This window comes from Oncorhynchus clarkii, chromosome 12 (genome assembly GCF_045791955.1).
Source record: "Oncorhynchus clarkii lewisi isolate Uvic-CL-2024 chromosome 12, UVic_Ocla_1.0, whole genome shotgun sequence".
NCBI classification, from domain to species: domain Eukaryota; kingdom Metazoa; phylum Chordata; class Actinopteri; order Salmoniformes; family Salmonidae; genus Oncorhynchus; species Oncorhynchus clarkii.
Window position 1 is genome coordinate 9,046,424 of NC_092158.1, and position 27,993 is coordinate 9,074,416.

General features: G+C 42.4%; 1 protein-coding gene across 2 annotated transcripts in view; it reads left to right on the top strand.

The window, feature by feature from the left end:
- LOC139422680 (scavenger receptor class B, member 2c) overlaps window positions 1-27,993 on the top strand; it is a 34,760-nt gene that overhangs the window by 2,324 nt on the left and 4,443 nt on the right. For both annotated transcript variants that reach the window (XR_011635741.1, XM_071173879.1), the window contains exons 3-10: window positions 609-753; window positions 3,923-4,114; window positions 4,454-4,545; window positions 6,596-6,715; window positions 11,095-11,264; window positions 11,532-11,650; window positions 18,787-18,860; window positions 24,864-24,915. Coding sequence is in view for 1 of the 2 variants with exons in the window: in XM_071173879.1 (XP_071029980.1) it covers window positions 609-753; window positions 3,923-4,114; window positions 4,454-4,545; window positions 6,596-6,715; window positions 11,095-11,264; window positions 11,532-11,650; window positions 18,787-18,860; window positions 24,864-24,915 (964 nt within the window). In the remaining variant the exon portion in view is untranslated. The remainder of the gene's footprint in view (window positions 1-608; window positions 754-3,922; window positions 4,115-4,453; window positions 4,546-6,595; window positions 6,716-11,094; window positions 11,265-11,531; window positions 11,651-18,786; window positions 18,861-24,863; window positions 24,916-27,993) is intronic.

Genomic DNA, 27,993 nt, shown 5'->3' on the forward strand with positions numbered 1-27,993 from the left:
TAAAACTGTCACAGGCTATTAGATGAGATGCAGTCGGAGGAAAAGATGACCACATCCTAAGTCATTTTTTTTTTAAAGAAAAAAAAAGAACAAAAAATCTGCTCTGACTATTGTCATGTGATAGTCCTTGTCAATAAATAGGAAGGAACTCAGCTGATGTTTCTGTAACTGGTGACATCATGTCCTGTCCTAACTTAACAGGATCAGGGGGTTTTGTGCTAAATGTGTTCCTCTGTGAATGAACCCAGCTTCGGATAGGAGGCTTTGTTGGCCTCTCTCTTGGCAGCATTGAACCCTAGCCCCGATAAGACGGTTATTACTGAGGCGATCGAGTCAGCACTAGGCCTTGGTCTCTATGGCTGCGTTTACACAGGCAGCCCAATTCTGATCTATTACCCTGTTATTTGTCTTTTTGACCAGTCAGATTAGATATTTTTCCAACAACTGGCATGATAACACAAACAGATCTAGGACCAGGCTAATGTTTCCTTACACTTTTATCGTAACATCTTATCTGGCTTGCCCTCACCAGACATATCTTTGTCTTCAGCACATTCTTCACGGCTCTTGCCATCACTCACTGTGTTTTGTAATGTTTCCTTGCTCAGGGAGTTTCGTCCAATGGAGCGAGTGAATTTCCTGGAGAATGGAACCAAAGTGTCAGCTGTCAACACTAAGACCTATGTGTTTCAGTCTGACATGTCCAAAGGACCAGAGAGTGACCTGATCAGAACAGTCAACATCCCAGCTATGGTAGGCTACAACACAAACACACTTCCCTAATCAGAAAAATCAAGGCCCTGGCTGTGGTAAGGTTAGCTATAATAAATCAAACTGCCTCTTTTGTGTATGGAACTTAGAGAGAGTGTTCTGATTGAAGAGAGTTGTAGCAGAGGCACCACGACGAGATTTACATAGTACAGTATATACATCAACGTTTCAATTTACATTAGCAACGGAATGTCATGCGCTGAGAGAGGGTTTGTGGGCTTAGCTCAAATTTACTGTAAAGATTCCAACGGAATGTCATGCGCTGAGAGAGGGTTTGTGGGCTTAGCTCAAATTTACCGTAAAGATTCCAGTGTAGCCAGTAAAGCTCAACTGCTTAACTTGAATGCGCTACCCAGTAATCAATATACAGTGCCTTGCGAAAGTATTCGGCCCCCTTGAACTTTGCGACCTTTTGCCACATTTCAGGCTTCAAACATAAAGATATAAAACTATTTTTTTGTGAAACAACAACAAGTGGGACACAATCATGAAGTGGAACGACATTTATTGGATATTTCAAACTTTTTTAACAAATCAAAAACTGAAAAATTGGGCGTGCAAAATTATTCAGCCCCCTTAAGTTAATACTTTGTAGCGCCACCTTTTGCTGCGATTACAGCTGTAAGTCGCTTGGGGTATGTCTCTATCAGTTTTGCACATCGAGAGACTGAAATTTTTTCCCATTCCTCCTTGCAAAACAGCTCGAGCTCAGTGAGGTTGGATGGAGAGCATTTGTGAACAGCAGTTTTCAGTTCTTTCCACAGATTCTCGATTGGATTCAGGTCTGGACTTTGACTTGACCATTCTAACACCTGGATATGTTTATTTTTGAACCATTCCATTGTAGATTTTGCTTTATGTTTTGGATCATTGTCTTGTTGGAAGACAAATCTCCGTCCCAGTCTCAGGTCTTTTGCAGACTCCATCAGGTTTTCTTCCAGAATGGTCCTGTATTTGGCTCCATCCATCTTCCCATCAATTTTAACCATCTTCCCTGTCCCTGCTGAAGAAAAGCAGGCCCAAACCATGATGCTGCCACCACCATGTTTGACAGCTGTGTTGCTTTTACGCCAAACATAACATTTTGCATTGTTGCCAAAAAGTTCAATTTTGGTTTCATCTGACCAGAGCACCTTCTTCCACATGTTTGGTGTGTCTCCCAGGTGGCTTGTGGCAAACTTTAAACAACACTTTTTATGGATATCTTTAAGAAATGGCTTTCTTCTTGCCACTCTTCCATAAAGGCCAGATTTGTTCAATATACGACTGATTGTTGTCCTATGGACAGAGTCTCCCACCTCAGCTGTAGATCTCTGCAGTTCATCCAGAGTGATCATGGGCCTCTTGGCTGCATCTCTGATCAGTCTTCTCCTTGTATGAGCTGAAGGTTTAGAGGGACGGCCAGGTCTTGGTAGATTTGCAGTGGTCTGATACTCCTTCCATTTCAATATTATCGCTTGCACACTGCTCCTTGGGATGTTTAAAGCTTGGGAAATCTTTTTGTATCCAAATCCGGCTTTAAACTTCTTCACAACAGTATCTCGGACCTGCCTGGTGTGTTCTTTGTTCTTCATGATGCTCTCTGCGCTTTTGACGGACCTCTGAGACTATCACAGTGCAGGTGCATTTATACGGAGACTTGATTACACACAGGTGGAGCGACAAAGTATTTCGCTGTACGACCAGGAATTTTATTTTGGGAGCACTTGTCGATTTATGACAAAAATCTTCCAGATCATAATTGTTGTAATGATAAGGCTTCGTTGCCCCAGAGAAACAAGTGAGTGCATATTAGTTATCGTCATGGTTGCACCATGACTACAGCAAAAACGTCTTCCTTCATTCATTCATGCATGTATCTGCCGAAAAAGCTATCCGTTTTCAATTGGTAGCAGATTATTTTTTTTTATTTAGAGCCCCGAATATAATGACATTATAAAAAATATATACATGACTAAATACTTTTTTACTGTATATTTAAATATATATATATAGATAGATGTAGATAGATATATAGATATAGATAGATAGATAGATATACACACACACATATATATATATATCGGAAGTTTACAGACACTTAGGTTGGAGTCATTAAAACTTGTTTATCAACCACTCCACTAATTTCTTGTTAACAAACTATAGTTTTGGCAAGTCGGTTAGGACATCTACTCTGTGCATGACAGAAGTAATTTTTCCAGCAATTGTTTACAGACAGATTATTTCACTTATAATTCACTGTATCACAATTCCAGTGGGTCAGAAGTTTACATACACAAAGTTGACTGTGCCTTTAAACAGCTTGAAAAGTCAAGAAAATGTCATGGCTTTAGAAGCTTCTGATAGGCTAATTGACATAATTTGAGTCAATTGGAGGTGTACCTGTGGATGTGTTTCAAGGCCTACCTTCAAACTCAGTGTCTCTTTGCTTGACATCATGGGAAAACCAAAAGAAATCAGCCAAGACCTCCACAAGTCTGGTTCATCCTTGTCAGCAATTTCCAAACGACTGAAGATACCACGATCATCTGTACAAACAATAGTACGCAAGTATAAACACCATGGGACCACGCAGCCGTCATACAGCTCAGGAAGGAGACACTTTCTGTCTCCAAGAGATTAACATACTTTGGTGCGAGAAGTGCAAATCAATCCCTGAACAACAGCAAAGGACCTTGTGAAGATGTTGGAGGAAACGGGTACAAAGTATCTATATCCACAGTGAAACGAGTCCTATATCGACATAACCTGAAAGGCCGCTCAGCAAGGAAGAAGAAACTGCTCTAAAACTGCCATAAAAAAGCCAGACTACGGTTTGCAACTGCACATGGGGACAAATATCATACTTTTTTGAGAAATGTCCTCTGGTCTGATGAAACAAAAATAGAACTGTTTGGCCATAATGACCTTCTCCAGCGTGGCACTTCAACTGTACATACAGGGCTCCAGAGTGGCGCAGCGTTCTAAGGCACTGTTTCTCAGTGCAAGAGGCGTCACTACAGTCCCTGGTTCGATTCTAGGCTGTATCACATCCGGTCGTGATTGGGAGTCCCATAGGGCGGTGCACAATTGGCCCAGCATCATCCGGGGGTTAGCTTGTGAATGATGAATCATTCAGTTCTGACTATTCTCTTTCTCTCTCTGTTCCCAGACGGTGATGGAAAAATTTAAGGATACGTCATTTATTGCCAATATCATCTCATCTTACATGAAGTCGGTGAATGAAGACCTGTTCACTACACACACTGTGGGAGAACTGCTTTGGGGCTACGAGGATGGCCTTCTCAAAGCTCTGAAAGTAGTGGACCCTACATTAGATGATGTGTTTGGACTCTTCTACAAGGTTTGATTCTCACTCTCTACTCAATATGGACTGTATGGTTGGTTGTAATATGTTGATTGATGTTAGATATTTGTATTTGTGTGTTTTTAAAAAAAAAAGAAAGTGGTTGGTTATTTAAGTGCTGTGGTAATAATGTTTTGTAAATAGTCACTTCCGTAAAGCAAGTATAGAATTAGATCTATGAAAGCCTTGTCATGTAAATGTCTATAGAAAACATTGTTTCAGATTCAACACACTGTTTTACATGTCAACGATTTTGAGTCTCTAGATCAGTATTCTGTTTTTATGAACTCACGAAGGAGGTGGGCGTTTCATGGTGGTTCTGTTTTTGTATTTCAGCAAAATGCTACAGATGACGGAGAGTATGTGTTTCTGACCGGTCAGCAGAGTTATAAGGACTTTGCCGTTATAGATCAGTGGAAGGGTCAAAGGTAAGCCTTCTATAGAACATTCCACACCGTACTATGTTATAAACATATAAATACGAAAATATTAGGCCTCCTATTGTCAAGGATGACCATAAACACAAACTCTTTTCACCTGTAATCTATTTGTTCAGTTTGTGTACAGACCCCTTGACTTTTTCCACATTTTGTTACGTTACAGCCTTATTCTAAAATGGATTAAATATGATTTTTTTTTCTCCCCTCAACAATCTACACACAAATATCCCATAATGACAGCACAAACAGGTTTTTTGGGGATTTTTAAAAACAAAAAACGGATACCTTATTAAATAGCCACCTGTTAAATAGCCATCACTAGCACAGAGTGGCTGCTGCCTAAACATATACACTACTGGTCAAAAGTTTTAGAACACCTACTCATTCAAGTGTTTCTTTTTTTTTACTATTTTCTACTTTGTAGAATAATAGTGAAGACATCAAAACTATGAAATAACACATATGGAATCATGTAGTAACCAAAAAAAGTGTTAAACAAATCCAAATCTATTTGAGATTCTTCAAATAGCCACCCTTTGCCTTGATGACAGCTTTGCACACTCTTGGTATTCTCTCAACCAGCTTGACCTGGAATGCTTTTCCAACTGTCTTGAAGGACTTCCCACATATGCTGTGCACTTCTTGGCTGCTTTTCCTTCACTCTTTTGGTACAACTGATCCCAAACCATCTCCATTTGGTTGAGGTCGGGGGATTGTGGATGCCAGGTCATCTGATGCAGCACTCCATCACTCTCCTTCTTGGTCAAATAGCCCTTACACAGCCTGGAGGTGTGTTGGGTCATTGTCCTGTTGAACAACAAATTATAGTCCCAATAAGCCCAAACCAGATGGGATGGCGTATTACTGCAGAATGCTGTGGTAATCATGTTGGTTAAGTGTGCCATGAATTGTAAATCATTCACAGACAGCGTCACCAGCAAACCACCCACACACCATAACACTACCACTTCCATGCGTTACTGTGGGAAATGTGGGAAAAATCTCCAATTTGCTCTGGAGTCCAAACGACAGATTTCCACTGGTCTGATGTCCATTGCTCGTGTTTCTTGGCCCAAGCAAGTCTCTTCTTATTGGTGTCCTTTAGTAGTGTTTTCTTTGCAGCAATTCGACCATGAAGGCCTGATTCACACAGTCTCCTCTGAACAGTTGATGTTGAGATGTGTCTGTTACTTGAACTGTAAAGCATTTATTTGGGCTGCAATTTCTGAGGCTGGTAACTCTAAAGAACTTGTCCTCTGCAGCAGCGATAGCTCTGGGTCTCCTTTTCCTGTGGCGGTCCTCATGAGAGCCAGTTTCATCATAGCGATTGATGGGTTTTGCGACTGCACTTGAAGAAACTTTAAAAGTTCTTGAATTTTTCCGGATTGACTGACCTTCATGTCTTAAAGTTATGATGGACTGTCGTTTCTCTTTACTTATTTGAGCTGTTCTTGACATAATATGGACTTAGCTCTATTTGGTAAAATACCATCTTCTGTATACCACCCCTACCTTGTCACCACTCAACTGATTGGCTCAAACACATTAAGGAGTAAAGAAATTACACAAATGAACGAGGTACACGTGTTAATTGAAATGCATTCCAGGTGACTACCTCATGAAGCTGGTTGAGAGAATGCCATGGGTGTGCAAAGCTGTCACATCTAGACAAAGGGTGGCTATTTGAAGAATCTCAAATATAACATTTTGATGTAACTTTTTTTTTTGGTTACTACATGATTCCATAGCTGTTATTTCATTGTTTTGATGTCTTCACTACTATTCTACAATGTAGAAAATTGTCAAAATAAAGAAAAACCCTTGAATGAGTAGGTGTTCTAAAACTATTGTCTGGTAGTGTAGACCTGAACTCATTGACCACTACCTAGGGCGGCAAGTAGCCTAGGGGTTAGAGTGTAGAGGCGGCAGGTAGCCTAGTGGTTAGAGTGTATGTGATCTAGATTTCACAGGAGGCGAATACAGTCAGAATCCATTTGAAGTGATAACCGTGATGACCATGTGTTCTCTCTGCGTGCAGCTCTCTGAATTGGTGGACCACAGATGAGTGTAACATGATCAATGGGACCAATGGGGCCTCCTTTCATCCAATCATCACCAAGAACGAGACCCTCTACATGTTTTCCTCTGATCTCTGCAGGTTGGTTTTGGGTCTGAACTCTCATGTCTCTGTCATGGGTGCTTCCTCTACGTTTACATTATTTTCAGAGTTTGTCATCACAAGTTACTATTATTCAGCCTGTTTGCAAATTAAATACATTTAACTAAAATGCATGAGTTGAGTATAGGCCTGTTACGGGGGTTTGTATTACCGCCACACCGGCGGTCACGAGTCATGGCCGCAGTCAAATTCCACGTGACCGTTTAGTAACTAGGCTTCTCCAAGCTCAGATGCTGCTGATGGTCATTAGTAGTCTACCAAACTAGCAAACTACCTGGTAGTCAGCACTCTATTGTCCCTCTAATCACTCGGACAGCTCATGTTGCGCAACATTTCTATAGGCTATGCAATTGAGTGAGAATCCAGTTTTGATGGCCTCTATTAAAAAGAAGAGGCTCCTATCAGCTTTCTATAGGCTAGGCCGACTATTTATATTTCTCAACTTTCCTAATATTTAGCACATTGCTTCTCTTTACAACAGGAGTATAGCCTACCTGACTGGCATTAAAATTTATCACGGGCTATTTAAGTGCATAGATTACATGTATTTTTTGCCCCTGTTTCGAGAAAGGTGTATGATAATGGTCCATAGCAAATCAATACAAATTCACACATATAGTAGTATATGTATAGACAAGATGAAATCAAGAATCGTAGGGTGGGTGACAATATTAGCCTATCACTTGTGAATGATATATTATCGCTTTTGAACGATGCCCAGCTTGTGTGCAGTAAGGCAGGAAACGGCGCATGCCGGTTCCTCTAACATCAATATGCGCCCCGGAATTCAATAAGGTTGCGTCTCCGACATGTCTGTCTTCACTTGTAACCTGTGAGAAAGACCTGATCACTTGAAGGCTAATATGAATTCCTGAGAGAGCCATGTGAGGTGAGATGTCCGCCGGAGCATACAGTCCCGTGTGTCTCAGTTGGTAGAGCATGGCACTTGCAACGCCAGTGTTGTGAGTTCAATTCCCACGGGGGACCAGTGCGAAAACATATATGAATATATATGCACTCACTACTGTAAGTTGCTCTGGATAAGACCGTCTGCTAACTGACTAAAATGTAAATGTAAGGGAATTATAATTATTAAATTCAGCCTAAGGCCACAACGACCACTGGCCGCAAAAGGAGGGGGCATTACAGCCCCACAAAGAGCATGTCGCCGGGTAATTGGAGGCATTATCAAGTGCTTGTCAAATTGTGAATGAGAGACTGAAGTGCGTACAGCCGGCACAAAAAACAAAGCAGAGCTTTGCCTTTTCATGCAACTTAAAAAAAAAAAAATCATTAGGCGCATCATACAGCCTTAGAAGGTCTCCTGAGTGGTGCAGCGGTCTAAAGCACTGCAACGCAGTGCTAGAGGTTTCACTACAGACCTTGGTGCGATCCCGGGCTGCATCACAACCGGCCGTGATCGGGAGTCCCATAGGGCAGTGCACAATTGGCCCAGCGTCGTCCGGGTGAGGGGAGAGTTTGGCCGGGGGGGGGGGGCTTTACTTGACTCATCGCTCTCTAGTGACTCCTTGTGGCGGGCCGGGTGCCTGCAAGCTGACCTCAGTCGTCAGTTGAACGGTGTTTCCTCTGACACATTGGTGTAGGCTGGCGTCCAGGTTAAGTGGACGGGTGTTAAGAAGTGCGGTTTGGCGGGTCACGTTTGGGAGGACGCATGACTCAACCTTTCGCCTCTCCCGAGCCCGTTGGGGAGTTGCAGCGATGAGACAAGATCGAAATTGGGGAGAGACAAAAAAAAATATCAAAACATAATAGCCCAACGTTTGTATCACAACTAAAGTTGCATAAATAACTCGAAATTAAGCATATAGGGGGACCTATTTCTTTGTTAACCCTCAATACAGAATAGCCACATGTGCGCACTCCCTCAAATGGTTTGGAGAAAATAGTTTTTATTTATACTATAAAATAATACCACGGATTTCTAAGCAAGTCTTGTCTGTTAAATGAACTAGTGTATCCCACATTAAAAAGAAAAGCAGAGCCGCCCACTCTAGGAGCTCAGATGCAATAATAACCTAATAACCAACGTTTCAACAGACGAGCTGTCTTCGTCAGGGTATAATATAGCTCACAGCCATATGGCATAGCCAGATCAGGGCCTAACATAAGGACAACTCAGAGTATTCTGTTCTTCTGAAATAGACTACATTTTCTTCATATCATGTTCCTTTAGACCTGTCTAAAATAAATAATAGATTTATTGTGATGGTGTAGGCTGTATTACATGGAGTTATTACACGGAACCCAAACCTGCATACAGGCCATCGTGCGCACATTTATTTTGTCCCCCTACGCCAAACGCGATCACGACACGCAGGTTAAAATATCAAACCAACCAATTACATTAATTTGGGGACAGGTCGAAAAGCATTAAACATGTATGGCAATTTAGCTAGTTAGCTTGCACTTGCTAGCTAATTTGTCCTATTTAGCTAGCTTGCTGTTGCTAGCTAGTTTGTCCTGGGATATAAACATTGAGTTATTTTACCTGAAATGCACAAGGTCCTCTACTCCAATAGTTAATCCACACATAAAACGGCCAACCAAATCGTTTCTAGTCATCTCTCCTCCTACCAGGCTTTTTCATCTTTGAACTTATATGGTGATCGGCATCTACACTTTTACCACGACAACTGGCAAAACAGTTCGTCTTTCGATCACGCACGTGGGTATAACCAATGAGGAGATGGCACGTGGGTACCTCCTTCTATAAACCAATGAGGAGACGGGAGAGGCAGGACTTTCAGCGCGATCTGCGTCAGAAATAGAAAGGAGTTCTATTTTAGCCCTTGGCATCGCAGACGCTCTTTGGCGCGCGTGAGCACTATGGGTGCAATAATTGAATAACATGGATTTCTAAATTTATTTTGTGACGTTCGCATGTTCCACTTTTTAAAATGTAGATGTTCTAAATGTCTGCGTCAGGGGCATGTAAGCTATTCATGGAAGCCAGGAGATGTTAAATGTGTTTGTGTTTTGGGTCCTTGAGACCGGGCAGTTATTTGCTTGACAATCACCGGCTGACAATTTCATGACTGCCACAGCCCTAATGGACTATTCACAAGGATAAAAGTCATCGCAAAAAGACAGAACAGTAGTTTAAAATATACAGGTTAATAGGGTGTGATGAAGTCAAACTAAATGCATGAGGCGGCAGGTAGTCTAGTGGTTAGAGCGTAGAGGCGGCAGGTAGTCTAGTGGTTAGAGTGTAGAGGCGGCAGGTAGTCTAGTGGTTAGAGCGTAGAGGCGGCAGGTAGTCTAGTGGTTAGAGCGTAGAGGCGGCAGGTAGTCTAGTGGTTAGAGTGTAGAGGCGGCAGGTAGTCTAGTGGTTAGAGTGTAGAGGCGGCAGGTAGTCTAGTGGTTAGAGCGTAGAGGCGGCAGGTAGTCTAGTGGTTAGAGCGTAGAGGCGGCAGGTAGTCTAGTGGTTAGAGCGTAGAGGCGGCAGGTAGTCTAGTGGTTAGAGCGTAGAGGCGGCAGGTAGTCTAGTGGTTAGAGCGTAGAGGCGGCAGGTAGTCTAGTGGTTAGAGCGTAGAGGCGGCAGGTAGTCTAGTGGTTAGAGCGTAGAGGCGGCAGGTAGTCTAGTGGTTAGAGCATAGAGGCGGCAGGTAGTCTAGTGGTTAGAGCGTAGAGGCGGCAGGTAGTCTAGTGGTTAGAGCGTAGAGGCGGCAGGTAGTCTAGTGGTTAGAGCGTAGAGGCGGCAGGTAGTCTAGTGGTTAGAGCGTAGAGGCGGCAGGTAGTCTAGTGGTTAGAGCGTAGAGGCGGCAGGTAGTCTAGTGGTTAGAGTGTAGAGGCGGCAGGTAGTCTAGTGGTTAGAGCGTAGAGGCGGCAGGTAGTCTAGTGGTTAGAGCGTAGAGGCGGCAGGTAGTCTAGTGGTTAGTGTAGAGGCGGCAGGTAGTCTAGTGGTTAGAGCGTTGGACTAGTAACTGAAAGGTTGCTAGATCGAATCCCCGAGCTGTCAAGGTAAAAATCTGTCCTTCTGCCCCTGAACAAGGCAGTTAACCCACTGTTCCTCGGTAGGCCGTCATTGAAAATAAGAATTTGTTCTTAACTGACTTGCCTAGTTAAATATCTATTTTTTTAAATCAAGTTCTGGTTTCACAGGACAGTCTGTACAGAGTTGTACCAACAAAGTTACTTCTCTCAATAGCTTTCATGTTTCAGAATGCTTTTAATGAGGTTTACATTCCACATTCCATTAAAACTCCTGTATGTACTGAACCCAGAACAAAATCTTGCATGAGTTGGCTAGCTTGCTACTCCATGTGTTTGTCAACATTTATGTATCTCCTCTTTCACAGTAGACTAACCTGTGCTCTGTTCATTGTCCTCTTTGTCAGATCTATCTATGCCATCTATGAGGAGGAGAGCAGTGTGATGGGCGTCCCAGGCTACAGGTTCTCTCCACCCAGCAAGGTATTTGCCAACACAACAGAGAACGCTGGTTTCTGTTCCCCACCAGGGAACTGTCTGGGCTCTGGCGTGCTCCAAGTCAGTGCCTGCAAACAAGGTAATAATATACAATGTATTTTCTGTGCCACTTGGCCCGTCAATTTTATACATTGAGTGTATATGTTTTTTATGTGATCCCTACGGGGGTTTAACCCACAACCTTGTCGGTACTAGTCAATGCCACACTCTTATCAACTGAGCCACTCCTAGTCAGGACTGTAACCATATGGATTCAAAACATCATCTGTCTGAGGTCCATTATTAACCCAATGAGGTGGGGGGAAAAAAACGTCATCTCAATGTTGTATCATATTTCCCATCCTAGATGCTCCGATCGTCATGTCTTCTCCACACTTCTACCAGGCAGATGAGAAGTTTGTCAAAGACATCTTCGGGATGAAACCAAACAAGGAGCAACACGAAACCATCATAGATATCAACCCGGTATGTAAACTGAACAGAAATATAAATGCAACATGTAATAATTTTTAAAAGATTTTTACTGAGTTACAGTTCATATAAGGAAATCAGTCAATTTAAATAATTTCGTTAGGCCCTAATCTATGGATTTCATATGACTGGGAATACAGATATGCATCTGTTGGTCACAGATACAGTACCTTAATAAAAAATAGGGGTGTGGATCAGAAAACCAGTCTGAATCTGGTGTGACCACCATTTGCCTCATGCAGCGTGAAACATCTCCTTCACATAGAGTTGATCAGGCTGTTGGTTGTGGCCTGTGGAATGTTGTCACACTCCTCTTCAGTGGGTGTGCGAAGTTGCTGGATATTGACGAGAACTGGAACACGCTGTCATACACGTCGATCCAGAGCATCCCAAACATGCTCAATGGGTGACATGTCTGGTGAGTATTCAGGCCAGTGGAGAACTGGGACATTTTCCGCTTCCAGGAAATGTGTACAGATCCTTACAACAGGGCTGTGCATTATCATGATGAAACATGAGGTGGCGGATGAATAGCACGACAATGGGCCTCAGGATCTGGTCACGGTATATCTGTACATTGAAATTGCCATTGTGTTTGTTGTCCGTAGCTTATGCCTGCCCCATACCATAACCCCACCGCCACCATGGGGCACTCTGTTCACAACGTTGACATCGGCAAACCGCTCGCCCACACGTCTGTCATCTGCCCGTACAGTTGAAACCTGGATTCATCCGTGAAGAGCACAGTTCTCCAGCGTGCCAGTGGCCAAGGGAATGTGAGCATTTGACCACTGAAGTTGGTTAAGACACCAGTCAGGTCAAGACCCTGGTGAGGATGACGAGCACACAGATGAGCTTCCCTGAGACGTTTTCTGTGCAGAAATTCTTTGCTTGTGCAAACCCACAGTTTCATCAGATGTCCGGATGGCTGGACTCAGACAATCCCGTAGGAGAAGAAGCCGGATGTGGGGAGGACCTGGGCTGACGTGGTTACACGTGATCTGTGTGTGAGGCCAGTTGGATGTGCTGCCAAATTGTCTAAAATAATGTTGGAGGTGGCTTATGGTAGAGAAATGAACGTTCTCTGGCAACAGCTCTGGTGGACATTCCTGCAGTCTGCATGCCATTTGCGCTCTCCCTCAAAACTTGAGACATCTGTGACATTGCGTTGTGACACAACTGCACATTTTAGTGGCCTTTTATTGTCCCCGGCGCAAGGTGCACCTGTGTAATGCTGTTTAATCAGCTTCATATGCCACACCTGTCAGGTGGATGGATTATCTTGGCAAAGGACAAATACTCACTAACAGGGATGTAAACACATTTGTGCACAGAATTTGAGAGAAATAAGCCTTTTGTGCCTATGGAACATTTCTGGGATCTTTTATTTCAGCTCATGAAACATGGGACAAACACTTTACATATTAACGTTTTATATTTTTGTTTTGTGTATAACCTTTTGCCAAAAGTACCTTACCTCTGGCATCTGCATGTTTTCAGTTTGACCACTAGAGGGAACACTATTACCACCAGTAGAACAGGTCATAATTTTCAGAGCATTTTATTCTGGGTGATATTTATTTATTATTTTTTACTACAGAAGGATAATCTCACTAATTCACACAAAGTGGACACACACATACTATGATGCTCAGGAGACAAATTACAGTAACTACCTAAATCTAGCCAGTAAGAAAAGCTTTGTTTTTCATTGCAAAATGTTTTGCAACGATGTGCACTAATGAACACGACCCAGTGCTCTTCCTGAGCCAAGGCCAGTCAGAGGCAGTGTGTATAAAGTCATTCCTGTTGATAAGCTGTTGTTTATAGAGCTGTTTGTGGTGCAGTTGGAGTGGCTTAGTACCAGGCGTAGAGACACTAAAGATAAGAGACTAGGGTTGTGTCCCAAAATGGCACCGTATTCCCTATATAGTGCACTACTTTAGACCAGAGCCCTTTGGAACCCTATTCCCTATATAGTGCACTACTTTTAACCAGAGCCCTATGGAACCCTATTCCCTATATAGTGCACTACTTTAGACCAGAGCCCTATGGAACCATATTCCCTATATATAGTGCACTACTTTAGACCAGAGCCCTATGGAACCCTATCCCTATGTAGTGCACTACTTTAGACCAGAGCCCTATGGAACCCTATCCTTATGTAGTGCACTACTTTAGACCAGTGCTCAATGGGCCTTATATAAGGAATGGGGTACAATTTGAGATGCATCGTAGTTCTTGTGATGGTTTTAATTCTTCATTAAATTTGTTATTCTATTATCATTATTATCATCATTATTGTTTTGTCGGGAAAGAGCTCTCAAGGTGATAATTTCACTGTGCTGTTTTACACCTGTTGTATCCTGTGTACGTGGCAAATACACTTTGAAACACACACACACACACATTGTACATTTTATAGTGTACATTTGTATAGTACACAATGTGTTGTACTAAATTGGTCGATGCTGGTTTATACATATAAAGTGACTGGTACTAGGAATTTATAAATACTTATGGTAATATATACATGTAAACAGTAATTTATAAATACTTATGGTAATATATACATGTAAACAGTAATTTATAAATACTTATGGTAATATATACATCTAAACAGGAGTAATAGTGACAAGTAGCAGTTTTTTTTTTTCAAATTGTATTTAACCTTTTATTTTACTAGGTAAGTCAATTAAGAACAAATTCTTATTTACAATGACGGCCTACCTCGACCAAACCCTGACAACGCTGGGCCAATTGTGCACTGTCCAATGGGACTCCCAATCACGAGCAGTGATACGGCCTGGAATTGAACCAGGGTCTGTAATGACGCCTCTAGCACTGAGATGCAGTGCCTTAGACCGCTGCGCCACTCAGGAGCCCAGATGAATACTAATGGTAGTGGCAATCAATAATCAATGGACAGCAGTGTGATGGAGTAATACATCTAATCAATGATTATTGTTTGAGTGGGTAGAGACCTGTGGATGGGCATAAAGTCAGTGTGGATAGTCTGGGAGAGCAGTAGTTATTAGCCATTTTAACGCAGGTAAGCATTTTTCGTCATGAGTTGTTCTGCAGAGTGGTCACAGAGACAACATAAGATTTTAACCCTAACCACACTGCTAACCCAAGTACCTAACACTATCTTTAAATAACATTTTGCTAGCTTGAGTTACCTGATTTGGAAGAGTTCCGTGTATATTTCTGTGTGTTTCCGAGCCTCTGTTATGGACTTAGGAACTGTGAAGAGACCCCTGGTGGAATGTCTTGTGGAGGGTATGTAGCTGTGTGTTAGCTGTTTGAACAGACAGTTCTGTGCTTTCAACACGTCAATACCTCTCACAAAGACAAATAGTGTTGCAGTCAGTCTGTCCTCTACTTTGAGCCAGGAGAGATTAACATAAACTCAGCAAAAAGGAAACGTCCTCTCACTGTTAACTGCGTTTATTTGCAGCTAACTTAACGTGTAAATATTTGTATGAACATAACAAGATTCAACAACTGAGACATAAACTGAACAAGTTCCACAGACATGTGACTAACAGAAATGGAATAATGTGTCCCTGAACAAAGGGGGGTCAAAATCAAAAGTAACAGTCAGTATCTGGTGTGGCCACCAGCTGCATTAAGTACCGCAGTGCATCTCCTCCTCATGGACTGCACCGAATTTGCCAGTTCTTGCTGTGAGATGTTACCCCACTCTTCCACCAAGGCACCTGCAAGTTCCTGGACATTTCTGCGGGAAATGGCCCTAGCCCTCACCCTCCGATTCAACAGGTCCCAGACGTGCTCAATGGGATTGAGATCCGGGCTCTTTGCTGGCCATGGCAGAACACTGACATTCCTGTCTTGCAGGAAATCACGCACAGAACGAGCAGTATGGCTGGTGGCATCGTCATGCTGGAGGGTCATGTCAGGATGAGCCTGCAGGAAGGGTACCACATGAGGGAGGAGGATGTCATCCCTGTAACGCACAGCGTTGAGATTGACAGCAAGTTCAGTCCGATGATGCTATGACGCACCGCCCCAGACCATGACGGACCCTCCACCTCCAGATCGATCCCGCTCCAGAGTACAGGCCTCGGTGTAACGCTCATTCCTTCGACAATAAAAGCAAATCTGACCATCACCCCTGGTGAGACAAAACCACGACTCGTCAGTGAACAGCACTTTTTGCCAGTCCTGTCTGGTCCAGCGACGGTGGGTTTGTGCCCATAGGCGATGTTGTTGCCGGTGATGTCTGGTGAGGACCTGCCTTACAACAGGCCTACAAGCCCTCAGTCCAGCCTCTCTCAGCCTATTGCGGACAGTCTGAGCACTGATGGAGGGATTGCGCGTTCCTGGTGTAACTCGGGCAGTTGTTGTTGCCATCCTGTACCTGTCCCACATTTGTTAATTTCGGGTGTACTGATTCGGTGCAGGTGTTGTTACATGTGGTCTGCCACTGCGAGGACGATCAGCTGTACGTCCTGTCTCCCTGTAGCGCTGTCTTAGGCGTCTTACAGTACAGACATAGCAATTTATTGTCCTGGCCACATCTGCAGTCCTCATGCCTCCTTGCAGCATGCCTAAGGCACGTTCACGCAGATGAGCAGGGACTCTGGGCATCTTTCTTTTGGTGTTTTTCAGTAGAAAGGACTCTTTAGTGTCCTAAGTTTTCATAACTGTGACCATAATTGCCTACCGTCTGTAAGCTGTTAGTGTCTTAACGACCGTTCCACAGGTGCATGTTCATTAATTGTTTATGGTTCATTGAACAAGCATGGGAAACAGTGTTCACACCCTTTACAATGAAGGTCTGTGAAGTTATTTGGATTTTTGGGGGGAATTATCTTTGAAAGACAGGGTTTTGAAAAAGGGGATGTTTCTTTTGTTGCTGAGTTTATATGTTATTGATATTAGCCCTCCTTGTATATTTAATGGCCAGCCGTACTGCTCTGTTCTGGGCCAACTGGAATTTGTTGTGTATTTCCCTCTTTGATGCCCTTGACCATATAACTGGGCAGTAGTCCAGGTGTGATAAAACTAGGGCCTGTAGGACTTGTTTAGTTGATTGTGATGTCGAGAAAGCAGAGCAGCGCTTTATCACGGTCAGACCTATCCCCATCTTAGCAGGTCGGACCTATCCCCATCTTAGCAGGTCGGACCTATCCCCATCTTAGCAGGTCGTACCTATCCCCATCTTAGCAGGTCGTACCTATCCCCACCTTAGCAGGTCGGACCTATCCCCATCTTAGCAGGTCGTACCTATCCCCATCTTAGCAGGTCGGACCTATCCCCATCTTAGCAGGTCGGACCTATCCCCACCCTAGCAGGTCGGACCTATCCCCACCCTAGCAGGTCGGACCTATCCCCACCCTAGCAGGTCGGACCTATCCCCACCCTAGCAGGTCGGACCTATCCCCACCCTAGCAGGTCGTACCTATCCCCACCCTAGCAGGTCGTACTTATCCCCACCCTAGCAGGTCGGACCTATCCCCACCCTAGCAGGTCGGACCTATCCCCACCCTAGCAGGTCGGACCTATCCCCACCCTAGCAGGTCGGACCTATCCCCACCCTAGCAGGTCGAACCTATCCCCACCCTAGCAGGTCGGACCTATCCCCACCCTAGCAGGTCGGACCTATCCCCACCTTAGCAGGTCGGACCTATCCCCACCTTAGCAGGTCGGACCTATCCCCACCTTAGCAGGTCGGACCTATCCCCACCTTAGCAGGTCGGACCTATCCCCACCTTAGCAGGTCGGACCTATCCCCACCTTAGCAGGTCGGACCTATCCCCACCTTAGCAGGTCGGACCTATCCCCACCTTAGCAGGTCGGACCTATCCCCACCTTAGCAGGTCGGACCTATCCCCACCTTAGCAGGTCGGACCTATCCCCACCTTAGCAGGTCGGACCTATCCCCACCTTAGCAGGTCGGACCTATCCCCACCTTAGCAGGTCGGACCTATCCCCACCCTAGCAGGTCGGACCTATCCCCACCCTAGCAGGTCGGACCTATCCCCACCCTAGCAGGTCGGACCTATCCCCACCCTAGCAGGTCGGACCTATCCCCACCCTAGCAGGTCGGACCTATCCCCACCCTAGCAGGTCGGACCTATCCCCACCCTAGCAGGTCGGACCTATCCCCACCTTAGCAGGTCGGACCTATCCCCATCTTAGCAGGTCGGACCTATCCCCATCTTAGCAGGTCGGACCTATCCCCATCTTAGCAGGTCGGACCTATCCCCACCTTAGCAGGTCGGACCTATCCCCACCTTAGCAGGTCGGACCTATCCCCACCTTAGCAGGTCGGACCTATCCCCACCTTAGCAGGTCGGACCTATCCCCACCTTAGCAGGTCGGACCTATCCCCACCTTAGCAGGTCGGACCTATCCCCAAATCAGGAAATGTCTGTTGCCACAAAGTTGGAAGTACGGAATCGTCTTGAATGTAATTTGACTGTTTCTTCTTTGGTTCATTCACATAAGTTCTCAATTTACAGTATGTTTGCCAGGAGTCTGTGCATCCAGACTTATTTGTCATTCCTTTTTCCTCGTCCCTCGTCATAAATCCACAGGGATTTAGCAGTTCTAACAGACAGTTTCTTAACAGGTGCATGCTTATCAATAACTGGAAGAAAAATGTGCCATAAATATGCCATATGGTTGCTCCTCACATGAATCACTACAGAACCTCTGGTATGATCTCTTACACTATATTAGGCCCAACCTTCGGAACTTTGGTTTTCATACATATTGCTACCATGTTATGATCACTAGATCCGATGGGTGTGGATGGATACTGCTTTAGAGGACATTTCTGCAGCATTAGTAAATATGTGATCAATACATGTGGATGATTTCATTCATGTGCTGTTTGTAAATACACTGGTAGGTTGACTGATAACCTGAACCGGGGGATTTCAAACTGAACTGGTTACAGTTTGAAGCTTCTTGATTGGCCAGCTTGATATGCTCGTCAATATTTAGGTCACCCAGAAAATATACCTCTGTTGACATCACATACATTATCGAGCATTTCACACACGTTATTCAGATACTGACTGTTCGCGTTCAGTGGTCTAATAGAATAGGCAACCTGAGAAGTAGTATTAATTCATAACCCTGATTTGTTTCCACAGCTTACAGGCATCGTACTTCAGGCTGCTAAGAGACTTCAAGTGAATGTGTTCGTGGAGAAGATTCCTGTGTTTAGGTAAGCAAAGACCATCTCAAACCAAACCATTCCCTAACGGTTATATCTTCACATTTTACTCACACACTTTAATTTGAACAGGTACAATGTGCACCAAAATCATAAGTCTCAGTACACTTGGTAAAATATATTTGTACCATAGTTAGCCAACAGCTAATTTCCGTCTGCAGTTCCCAGGCAGGTGAACATATACAATGCACTTGGAAAGTATTCAGACCCCTTGATTATTTTTTCCCCACATTTTGGTTACGCTACAGCCTTATTCTAAAATGGATTAAATAGTTTTTCTCACCCCTAATCAATCTACACACAATAACCCATGATGACAAAGCAAAAACAGGATTTGTATAAATGTATAACAGTTTAAAACGCACCAAGATTAAGATTTTAATTTTGATTACAACGTGAGCATAGGCTCTCGTTCAGGGATCTACTAGATTCAGCAGCGGAGCTATTTTTCTTGAGGGGGGGGGGGGGGGGGGGGGTGGTGTCTGAACATAATTACAAATCATTTGTAGACAGCAAATTTACCGCAAGAAGCCCAAACGGATATATTTTGACTAAAACACAATGTTAAACCTTGCTTACCTTTTTGTATACAATCACATACAGTACATCTCTCTCTGTCGCTCATGTGTGGGATTACTCTGGAACATATTCCCAACATGTCAAATCACTTGGAGCTGATTTGCTGGTGTTTTTACAATCTTTTATATCCAACAAATGTAAAAAAATAAAGATATAGATTTTGTTAAATAAAATCACCCGCGGGTCGCTAGTTGGGGAACCCGGATGTAGTTGTTTTAACAGAATAGCTGAGCTCAGATTTACTCAAAAGGGCATAGGCCCTCAATGCAGTGTAGGCATAGGCTATAAGGCTAGAGTTTATTTATATTTTGTTCAACTTTTTTTTTTATGTATTCAATGGGGTTCACAGTGAGGACGGAACAGAGGTCTGGTACCGAACACCCCCCTAGAAGCCTGCTATCTCCTATCTCAGTGTTCTAAACTGTGTTTTGTGATCCCTCCTGTTTCTCAGATATGATGTTAAGATATGATAAACAATTTGATGACATGGTTCGGTACTTTCGCAACTAAGTTTCATTGTTATAATATATATATATTTTTTAAAATTAAACCTCCTGCGTTTGGCTGTATGTGTCTGTGTATTTCGTACGTGCGTAATCTATGAGCAGAATTACTGGCTTGCCTCGATTAGCCACAAAATCCCTATTTTGAAAGAGCCTGTTTTCTTGAAGATGTGTGTCGTACCATTTTCTCTACAGCCCCCTAGTAATCTTGAGTTCTAGCCAATGAACTTCAGTCCCTCTAATTTGAGTGACAGCAAAAGGCCTGGCCAGCGTTATCCAATGAGGTTACAGGGCAGGCCCAACAGAGGGGGAGAGAGAGACGTGACATAGGAGGCCATTTTCGGGGACCGCTTTTTGCTACTTTCAGAACTACTGGCTGAAAAGTAGTAGAGAATCTCTTTCAATATAAAGTTTTCCTAATCTATTTCTCAGCTTTTAAAAAATAAATAAAAAACGTTTATTTATTTTGTATAAATCTTTGTGGAGAGAGAAGTGAAACTTGTATGTCAGACGTCCTCATCTGCTGTGGCCCAATTTAGTGATCAGTTACACCGTTTAAACACTCTAGTTAGCTAGTTACAGCAGATCCTGTGTGTGAACAAGCATTGTGTGTATGTGTGCGAGCAGTGTGTTGTGTGTCCTTGCCAAGTGCAGTTGCTGCAACAGATGGACTTTTGACAGAGGAGAGGGGGAGGAAGTAAATATATCCCACTAAATATATCCCCGATTACAGAACAGTGTTGGAAACTAATGACTCCAGCCCCCCCAATGTACAAGAAACAACATGTAGGATATTATAAATGCCATATTAGTAGAGGAACAAAATGACCCCATTTTGACCCCAGAAAGACCTCAAAGGAACCTGCAAGGAAGCATTTCATTGGACGATGTATACCATGTGTATCCTGTACTTACTTGAATTTAACCATGAGCATTACTGGTAGGTCTGTGGTTGAGATTGCACTAAGGGGATGTGAGTAAACCAAATTGCCTTCTTAGTCATTTAGTGTTTTCACTGAGTGTGAGCTAACAACCCCACCCACCTATTGACTCTATAGATAAGTCATGTATGCATACCAGAAAGCATACCCAACATTTAACAAGGTGTGGGGTCGGAATGTAGACCCTGGCCCTCTCTATATATCTCTATATATATATCTCTATATATATATCTCTATATATATATATCTCTATATATATATCTCTATATATATATATCTCTATATATATATATCTCTATATATATATATCTCTATATATATATATCTCTATATATATATATCTCTATATATATATATCTCTATATATATATATCTCTATATATATATCTCTATATATATATCTCTATATATATATCTCTATATATATATATCTCTATATATATATATCTCTATATATATATATCTCTATATATATATATATCTCTATATATATATATATATATCTCTATATATATATATATATATCTCTATATATATATATATCTCTATATATATATATATCTCTATATATATATATATCTCTATATATATATATATATCTCTATATATATATATATCTCTATATATATATCTCTATATATATAGATAGATGGATATATATATAGAGATATAATATATATATATATATATATAGAGAGAGAGAGATATACACCAAGTCCCCGTGAAACACCCTCGGCGAGTGGGGTCACGGCCAGGGTCAGTCATTATGAACGGCGACCTTGGAGCAGTTCCTTGCTTAACAGATTGACAGATTTCTCATCTTGTCGGGTCTGGGGTTTGAATTCGCCACCTTTCAGTTTACTGGCTCAACACTCTAATCGCTAGGCCTCCCGGCAGGACACCCCCAGCATGCTCATTACACAAGCTTCCTGTAGGTCGTCTCTTCCGACCAGTCTGACCTGTTTTTTTTTTTATAAAAAAACTAAATTACCAATCAATTAAAGTGATTTTCTCCAACCACAATATCAATGCCGACAGTCATCAGACTACAACGTATAGCCTTTAGTAGAGACGGACTGTGCCAAGACTTCCTGAAGAATTGTTAATTACGCTGTTATCATTACTCCATTGGTGACCTTCGGTCAGTCAAAACTCATCAACATCTGACATGGTCACCAGGGTGTGAACAACAGTATTTGTAAGTCTGAAGTGCACTCTGACTCTGCCCTGTACACCCGTACAGGTGCTCTTTCCTCACATCATTGATTGTGATGAGGATTTGATATGCACGTACTGGTTGTATCATCGTGTGGATCCTTGTTAGCTCTGATGGTCCATCAGACCTGGGTTCAATTACATTTAAAAAAAAAAAATATATATATATATATATATATATATATATATATATATATATATATATATATATATATATATATATATTTTAACATTTAGCTTTTGTTTTAGTCAGCCTGGAGTGCCAGGTGGACATGGTTTGCGAACTATTCTATTGGTTCCATTGCACCAGGCAAGCTCAATCCAGCCAAGCTAGTAAAAGGATTGGAAAGGATTTCAAAATAGTATTTGAACCCAGGTCTGGTGTCCACCATGCACTCATCTGACCTTATCGTAAACCCCTACTTTACTTTTATTTTTCTCATTTGTTCGTCACTAAATTAAGTAATTAGCTAAAAAAATATATATATATTTTAAGACTGAGTTAATTGAGTTTCCATGATTTTTTTGTTATAAAACAAAACATCAGTTTGTTGTTTCCAGTTAGTCCTGCTGGTCTAACTACCACCAGATTTACAGGTTAGTTCAGGTTAAATTCATCGAGTTAGTCCTGCTGGTCTAACTACCACCAGATTTACAGGTTAGTTCAGGTTAAATTCATCGAGTTAGTCCTGCTGGTCTAACTACCACCAGATTTACAGGATAGTTCAGGTTAAATTCATCGAGTTAGTCCTGCTGGTCTAACTACCACCAGATTTACAGGTTAGTTCAGGTTAAATTCATCGAGTTAGTCCTGCTGGTCTAACTACCACCAGATTTACAGGTTAGTTCAGGTTAAATTCATCGCGTTAGTCCTGCTGGTCTAACTACCACCAGATTTAAATCAAATCAAATTTATTTGAAGAGCCCTTCGTACATCAGCTGATATCTCAAAGTGCTGTACAGAAACCCAGCCTAAAACCCCAAACAGCAAGCAATGCAGGTGTAGAAGCATTTACAGGTTAGTTCAGGTTAAATTAATTTAGATGCATGAGAGCGTGTGTGTGTGTGTGTGTGGATCAGTTTCAGTGGTGTCACATACATAGTGCTACTCATCTACTGGTCGGCACATGAAATATGGGAAAATGGGGTATGGAATGGCTTGCTAATGATTGTGATGTTGGCAGGCTTCATCTTGTTCAGAGCACTGACAAACACACCTTACTATAGTAGTGTATTAAGTTTAAAATGTCAATGGCTAACAAGTAGGTTTGGGCAGTATCTAGACTTTAATTTAGTCACATACCATCCTTCTCTCATCCCGGGATTTACGACATTACTTGCATAATACACAAGGGGGTGCTAAAATCATAAGAAAAGCCCACTGGGCCTCTATTACCAAAATTAGCACAAACTAATAATAGCGAAATCACATAGACACTGTTAGCTAAATGCTAACGAGTGAAAATGAACAAACTAATTGCGAAGACTGGCAAATCCAGCTCATCGAGTTATACAAGCATAGCCAGTGGCTACCGGATGTTATTTTCAGTGATATCTGCCAGAAGTCAAAGAGCTCTGGATAAGTTATCTTTACAGCTACCATTTTTGTCCCTACTAGGTGTTTTCTTCTCTCTTCTGCTCGGCGTACACATGCTGCTCTTCCTTCAGAAAATCATGCATCACAACTTTCATTTGCACAATTTACCTTGTTCTCTTTCACTGGTAAATGTCCACGGCCCAACATTTAGTAGTAAGTTGCATATGTGTAGTTTCATCACCTCGTGTGCTGCACCACAGAGACTCTCCGATAGATATAGAACTCTATGGATTCACCAGCTCCCTCTTTCTACCATTGTACTATTTACTAACTAACACGTGACTGGCTCAACTTTACTGGGGGGGAACTATGGTAAGCTTCATAATGTGACGGGTGAAATGAGGAACGCAATCTGCTTTTTCTCCTAAAGGTATTACACAAGTTGACTGCAGGTTTAACTCGCTACAAATCTTCAAATTGTTTTGAAAATCTTCAAAAAGTTTTGAGGGTAATTGAAAAACCATCCTGTGGCTTTTCCCAAATACCACGGTATAACACCCAAACCTAGTAACAAGCAGGTTCTAAAATTACAACAGAGAAAATGCATTCTGAAAATAGATTTGTATAGTGCGGAATATAAGTCCATTCTTAAAGTGATTTCATGCAATGATCATACAGGGAAAAACTAAGGGGACGTGACTGACTGGCAAACTAAAGTTGAATTTCTCAATTGCTTAAAATTAGGTCAATGTTAGGGGTTAAAGTTCAGGTTGGGGTTAAGGTCGGTTTCAAATCAAATCCAATGTTATTGATCACTTACACACATTTAGCAGATGTTATTGATCACTTACACACATTTAGCAGATGTTATTGATCACTTACACACATTTAGCAGATGTTATTGATCACTTACACACATTTAGCAGATGTTATTGATCACTTACACACATTTAGCAGATGTTATTGATCACTTACACACATTTAGCAGATGTTATTGATCACTTACACACATTTAGCAGATGTTATTGATCACTTACACACATTTAGCAGATGTTATTGCGGGTGTAGCGAAATACTTGTGTTCCTAGCTCCAACAGTTCAGGTTTAGGTTTTGATGTCGGAATGTCTGTAAGTCACTTCCCTTTTGTCTCACCAGGATCAAACAATGGCTTTAGATTCTAAAGTTGTTCTGACATTTTGTCCTCCATTCTCTTTGCAGCCAAACAGGTGATATCAGGACTCTGGTGTTTCCTGTACTCTATCTCAATGAGGTAAGCTGGGCGTGGTCATTATTTCACGCAATGCATCTACTATTTACATACATCTTCATTGTGCCTACTGGCAGATTGACAACACCTCTGATGGCCCAGCATATAGCTTCATTTAGTTCAGTTCCCCTTCTGCTGTTGTTTTCGAATATGTTTTGCGGTGTCCACGTTCGTATAATGTATTGATGTTCTTTTTAGTTTGGCATGTGATTTAACTAATTATCTGAATAAGCGATTGTTCCCCACTCGGTCAAAGTTGAAAAAATCCTGATCCAAAAACATAAATAGAATGACACATGGCTCACAACAATGCTGAACATTTTAGATGAGAAAACATGATACATGCTCAGCCAGGAATGTCCTTAAGTCTTACGCCAGTTATCTGGAGCAAAGGTAACTGAATAGCAGACCACTCCTGCATCAGGCTTCATAACATTTGTTATGACCACCTTATGTAGGCCTTAGACACTCTGTCACTTTAGGGAACTAAGAAGGTTCACCATTCGTGCTGTCTCATCAGGGCTAAGAAACATATTTGAACAGAGGGGGTTTTTAGGGGGAAGCTTTGAATAGGTCAGTAGCCTACAAAGTAATATGAGAAGAGTGCAGTTGCTGAATGTATGTAGATACGCTAGATTACCAAAAGTATGTTCGTCAAACATCTCATTCCAAAATAATGGGCAGTAATATGAAGTTGGTTACCCCCTTTGCTGCTATAACAGCCTCTACTTTTCTGGGAAGGCTTTCCACTAGATGTTGGAACTTTGCTGCAGGGACTTGTGGGTGATTAGTCGGCGTTACAATTTATCCCAAAGGTGTTCGATGGGGTTGAAATCAGGGCTCTGTTTGGCCAGTCAAGTTCTTCCACAATGATCTCGACAAACCATTTCTGCATGGACCTCGCTTGGTGCATTGTCATGCTGAAACAGGAAAGGGCCTTCCCCAAACTGTTGCCACAAAGTTGGAAGCACAGAATCGTCTAGAATGTCATTGTATGCTGTAGTGTTAAGATTTCCCTTCACTGGAACAAGGGGCCTAGCCCGAACAATGAAAAACAGCCCCAGACCATTATTCCTCCTCCACCAAACTTAACAGTTGGCACTATGCATTGGGGCAGGTAGCGTTCTCCTGGCATCCACCAAGCCCAGATTACACACTCATGTGTGGTAATAACTACAGTACATGATCAGTGAATATATTCAATGTTACAGGCTACAATGTGGGGGATCTCATGTGTGGTAATAACTACAGTACATGTGTATATAGGACTTGTATCCTTAGCACAATTAAGGTTATTATATTCTACTCTATCCATAGGCTTCATTAATGCCATTCAGACTTGTAGTTGATACAAGAACTATGATAGCTGAAGTTCATAGATTATGAACTAATATTCATACCAAACGTTTTTGGGTCCATACACAGATCGGCTTCATACTGTAGCTAGCTACACATCCATAGACATACAGTTGTTTCTATTTTCCAGCAACCACCACAGGGTGTCCGTTCAGAACACGAGGAAAACCAAAACAAATTTGGGGTCTTGGAAAGGAGATGAGCTGGCCATTTTTACAGAGAATGAGAGTCGAAAACCGCAGGACAAGTGGCCATTTAATTTATTGTTTAGCAGTCATCAATCAAATGTATTTATAAAGCCCTTCGTACATCAGCTGATATCTCAAAGTGCTGTACAGAAACCCAGCCTAAAACCCCAAACAGCAAGCAATGCAGGTGTAGATGCACGGTGGCTAGAAAAAACGCCCTAGAAAGGCCAGAACCTAGGAAGAAACCTAGAGAGGAACCAGGCTCTGAGGGGTGGCTTGTCCTCTTCTGGCTGTGCCGGGTGGAGATTATAAACCTAGAGAGGAACCAGGCTCTGAGGGGTGGCCAGTCCTCTTCTGGCTGTGCCGGGTGGAGATTATAACAGAACATGGCCAAGATGTTCAAACAGCAGGGTCAGATAATAATAATCACAGTGGTTGTAGAGGGTGCAACAGGTCAGCACCTCAGGAGTAAATGTTGATCGAGCTTTAGTGAGGGCTCTTCGATACTGCACGGTACTGTCTTTCCAATTTTCTGGAAGCTTGCTTCATGGCTCGTGTATTTGCTATATACCAGGGAGCTAATTTCTTGTGGAAAATGTTTTTTATTTTTAGAGGTGCGACTGCATCTAGGGTATTACGCAAGGTTACATTTAGATCCTAGGTCTGATCAGATTATTTGTTGTGATTGCAAAAGTAATAAGATGGTGGTCCGATAGTCTAGGATTATGATGAGAAACACACAGATCCACAATATTTATTCCACGGGTAAAAACTAGATCCAGGGTATGACTGTGGCAATGACTTGGTCCGGAGACATGTTAGACAAAACCCACTGAGTCAATGATTGTTCCAAAATCCTTTTGGAGTGGGTCTGTGGACTTTTCCATGTGAATATTGAAATCACAAAAAATTAGAGTATTATCTGCCATGACTACAAGGTCCGATAGGAATTCAGGGAACTCTGAGGAACGCTGTATATGGCCCAGGAGTCCTGTAAACAGTAGCTATGAAAAGTGTTTGAGTATGCTGCATAGATTTCATGACTAGAAGCTGAAAAGATGAAAAAGCAGTCATTTGGGGGGGGGGGGGGCTAAATTGAAATTGCTATCGTAAATGTTAGCAACACCGCTGTTCTTGCGGTAAGTACGGGGGATATAGTAACTAGTGTAAACAGGAGTAGAGGCCTCATTTAAACACAGTAAATTCATCAGGCTTGAGCCATGTTTCAGTCAGGCCAATCACATCAAGATTATGATCAGTGATTAGTTCATTGACTATAACTGCCTTTGAAGTACGGGATCTAACAGTAAGGGGCCCTTCTTTTTTTTTTTTTAGATGTGAGAGATCACAATCTCTTTCAATAATGACAGGAATGGAGGGTCTTTATTCCAGTGAGATTGCTACGGCGAACAGCGTCATGTTTAGTTTTGCTCGACCTAGATTAAGGCGCAGACAGTCTCAATGGGGATAGCTGAGCTGACCTCACTGACTGTGCTAGTGGCAGACTTCACTGGCTGTCTCGTTGTGGTGGTAGAGG